The sequence below is a fragment of the Buceros rhinoceros genome, unplaced genomic scaffold (genome assembly GCF_000710305.1).
Source record: "Buceros rhinoceros silvestris isolate BGI_N320 unplaced genomic scaffold, ASM71030v1 scaffold20769, whole genome shotgun sequence".
NCBI lineage: Eukaryota > Metazoa > Chordata > Aves > Bucerotiformes > Bucerotidae > Buceros > Buceros rhinoceros.
Genome location: NW_010431194.1, coordinates 331 through 2453, shown reverse-complemented (window position 1 = coordinate 2453; position 2123 = coordinate 331). Strand labels below are relative to the sequence as shown.

Below are 2123 nucleotides of genomic sequence, written 5' to 3'. Positions count from 1 at the left end.
GACTGCTTTTGCTCTCAGGAGGGCAGTCTGATCAGGGATTATCTGTGAACTCAGCCCCGTGTGTGGTTCAGGAGACTCTCAGGTAACGCACAGTGTGGGGCTACACCACCCCACTGCCTCCACCATGCTGCTGAGGTCCAGCCCTGCTCATGCAGAAGGAAGGAGGCAGGGGATCCAGGCTCCCTCTGCTTGCTGCTTCCAAGTCACTGACACAGGAGCCATGGGTGAGGTCAAGGAGGGGAAAACCCTGGAAAGCAGCGTTACCCGGAGCACTGGGACTCTGGCCAGCTGGGAATTCAGGAGTCACGTAAGTCCTGCGTCCCAGACGCCAAGTTCCTCGACCCTGAGGACGAGGCCTGAGAATGACTTGGGGCTGGGACACCGTGCTGCTCCGTGCCCACGGCAAGGACCTGCTCCCCTCCCAGCAACTGTGTCCAGAAGGAAAGCCCAGTGGAGCCAGCGGGGAGAGGGGTTTTCATGTCAGTGCAAGTACTCACAATGGCATTTATAGGTGCTAAAGTGACAGCCTGGATCTGAACAGCAGCGTCCTCTCTGCACCCACCAGCAGATCAGGAGGACAAGGCACATGCTGCCTGCTTGCAGAGACCTGCTGTGGGCAGAGCCAGCGCCCCATGCACATCGGCTCCCAGGAGCTCCGCAATCCAAGGGCACTGGTGCCACCATGTGCTCTGCGGGCAGCTGCGCGCTGGCCCTGCTCTCCCGCGTCAGCCTACAGCACGGCCACTTGCCTGTGCGCGTTCATTGGAGTGCCACCAAAAGACACAACCTGTGAACAGACGCAGCTGGGTTGGCAATGTGCGGTACGCAAACACAATTTCAGCACAAGGCTGGCACAGAGACCAATCACAGGATTTTATTTAAGGCTTGAATTCTAGAAATGGCCTGGATTGCACCCTTTCCACCCGGATTCACAGGCTGGATCCAGAGCATATTGTTCCTCCTCACCCACCAGCCAGCACCTGCGTTCTTGGTAACTTGACAGAATCAGCTGCCAAGCAAAGAAGTGCACCTCCATCTCCGCACGAGCCATGCAAGCACACCGCTCCTCTCCCACGTGTGTGTTCTTCCTTGGCCCAGAGGAGCATCAGAGCAGCAAAACAAGCTCTTTCCTGCCCACCCCTTCTGCTCTACGTGCCCTGCTGTGGCACTGCCTTTCCCAGCTGGTGGATGGCCGCGTTCTCCAGCACCTCCACCTTCCCCCCGCCAGGCTGCAGGACACTGGCCACCATAGCCCTGGCCACCGTTTCCACAGGCACTGAGTAAGCAGTCGGGGAGAACCGAGCCACAATACCCAGGAACTGCTGGGTCACCCATTCCATGGGCCGGGACTCCTGGCGCTTGCACAGCAGTACCCTGCAGAGCAAGGAGGTCAGGTGGGTCAGGCTGAAGCCGTTCCCCAGGGGAAAGCTAGAAACTGGGTTCTCCAACTGTGCTGGGGACCCAGCCCGCCTGCTACACCCCTGTGTGGGGCCACAGGGCTTGGGCAGGGTCCCAAAACGTAACTGAGCTGAGACGCTAAACTCCTTTCTCCGCAGTGCTGTCACACCAGGATGCCACTTCTCCCAGGCAGCAAGACCACAGCACAGCTGTAAGGACACAGGGGAGTACTCCCTCTGCATAAGGTCTGTGTGGACAAGCTGTGCCCTACATCCCCTAACCTCTGCTTCCCATCCAAGCCTCTTCTCCTAGAGTGGCGTGTGACACCAGCATTGGGACGGGCTGTGGGACGCTGCTGTGCTTGCTCCCTGCAGCACTGGAAGCAGCGTGCTGACCAGAGGCTGCATTTGCAGCTGGTGGCATCCCCAGCTTCCCTTCCCAACCCTCCTTTCTCTCCTTCTCCATCTCCCAGCCCCCTGCCCTGGCATCCTGAGTCCTGTGCCCTCCCTCCTCCACCGCTACTCACGCTGGCCGGAGAATGGTACAGCGATCAAAACCAATGGCCTGGACCAGGTTCTCCACTTCTCCCTGTCAGAGCAGTTGGGCATGATGAAAGGAGACACGAATGCTGCAGACATCATCTCTGCCACTCCATGAGTGGCAGGAGCGGGTTGCTGAGGCCCGGGGGGGGACATCGCTGATGCCAAACCAAAGCCGGGAAGGGC

General features: G+C 59.3%; 1 protein-coding gene across 1 annotated transcript; it reads right to left on the bottom strand.

The window, feature by feature from the left end:
• Positions 1-1148: 1148 nt before the first annotated feature.
• HTATIP2 (HIV-1 Tat interactive protein 2, 30kDa) lies at positions 1149-1986 on the bottom strand (the record flags this gene model as incomplete). Its single annotated transcript, XM_010143352.1, has 2 exons — positions 1149-1374; positions 1925-1986. Coding segments are annotated over 2 exons (288 nt in total), but the record flags the coding sequence as incomplete, so codon positions are not given.
• Between the last annotated feature and the right edge of the window lie 137 nt (positions 1987-2123).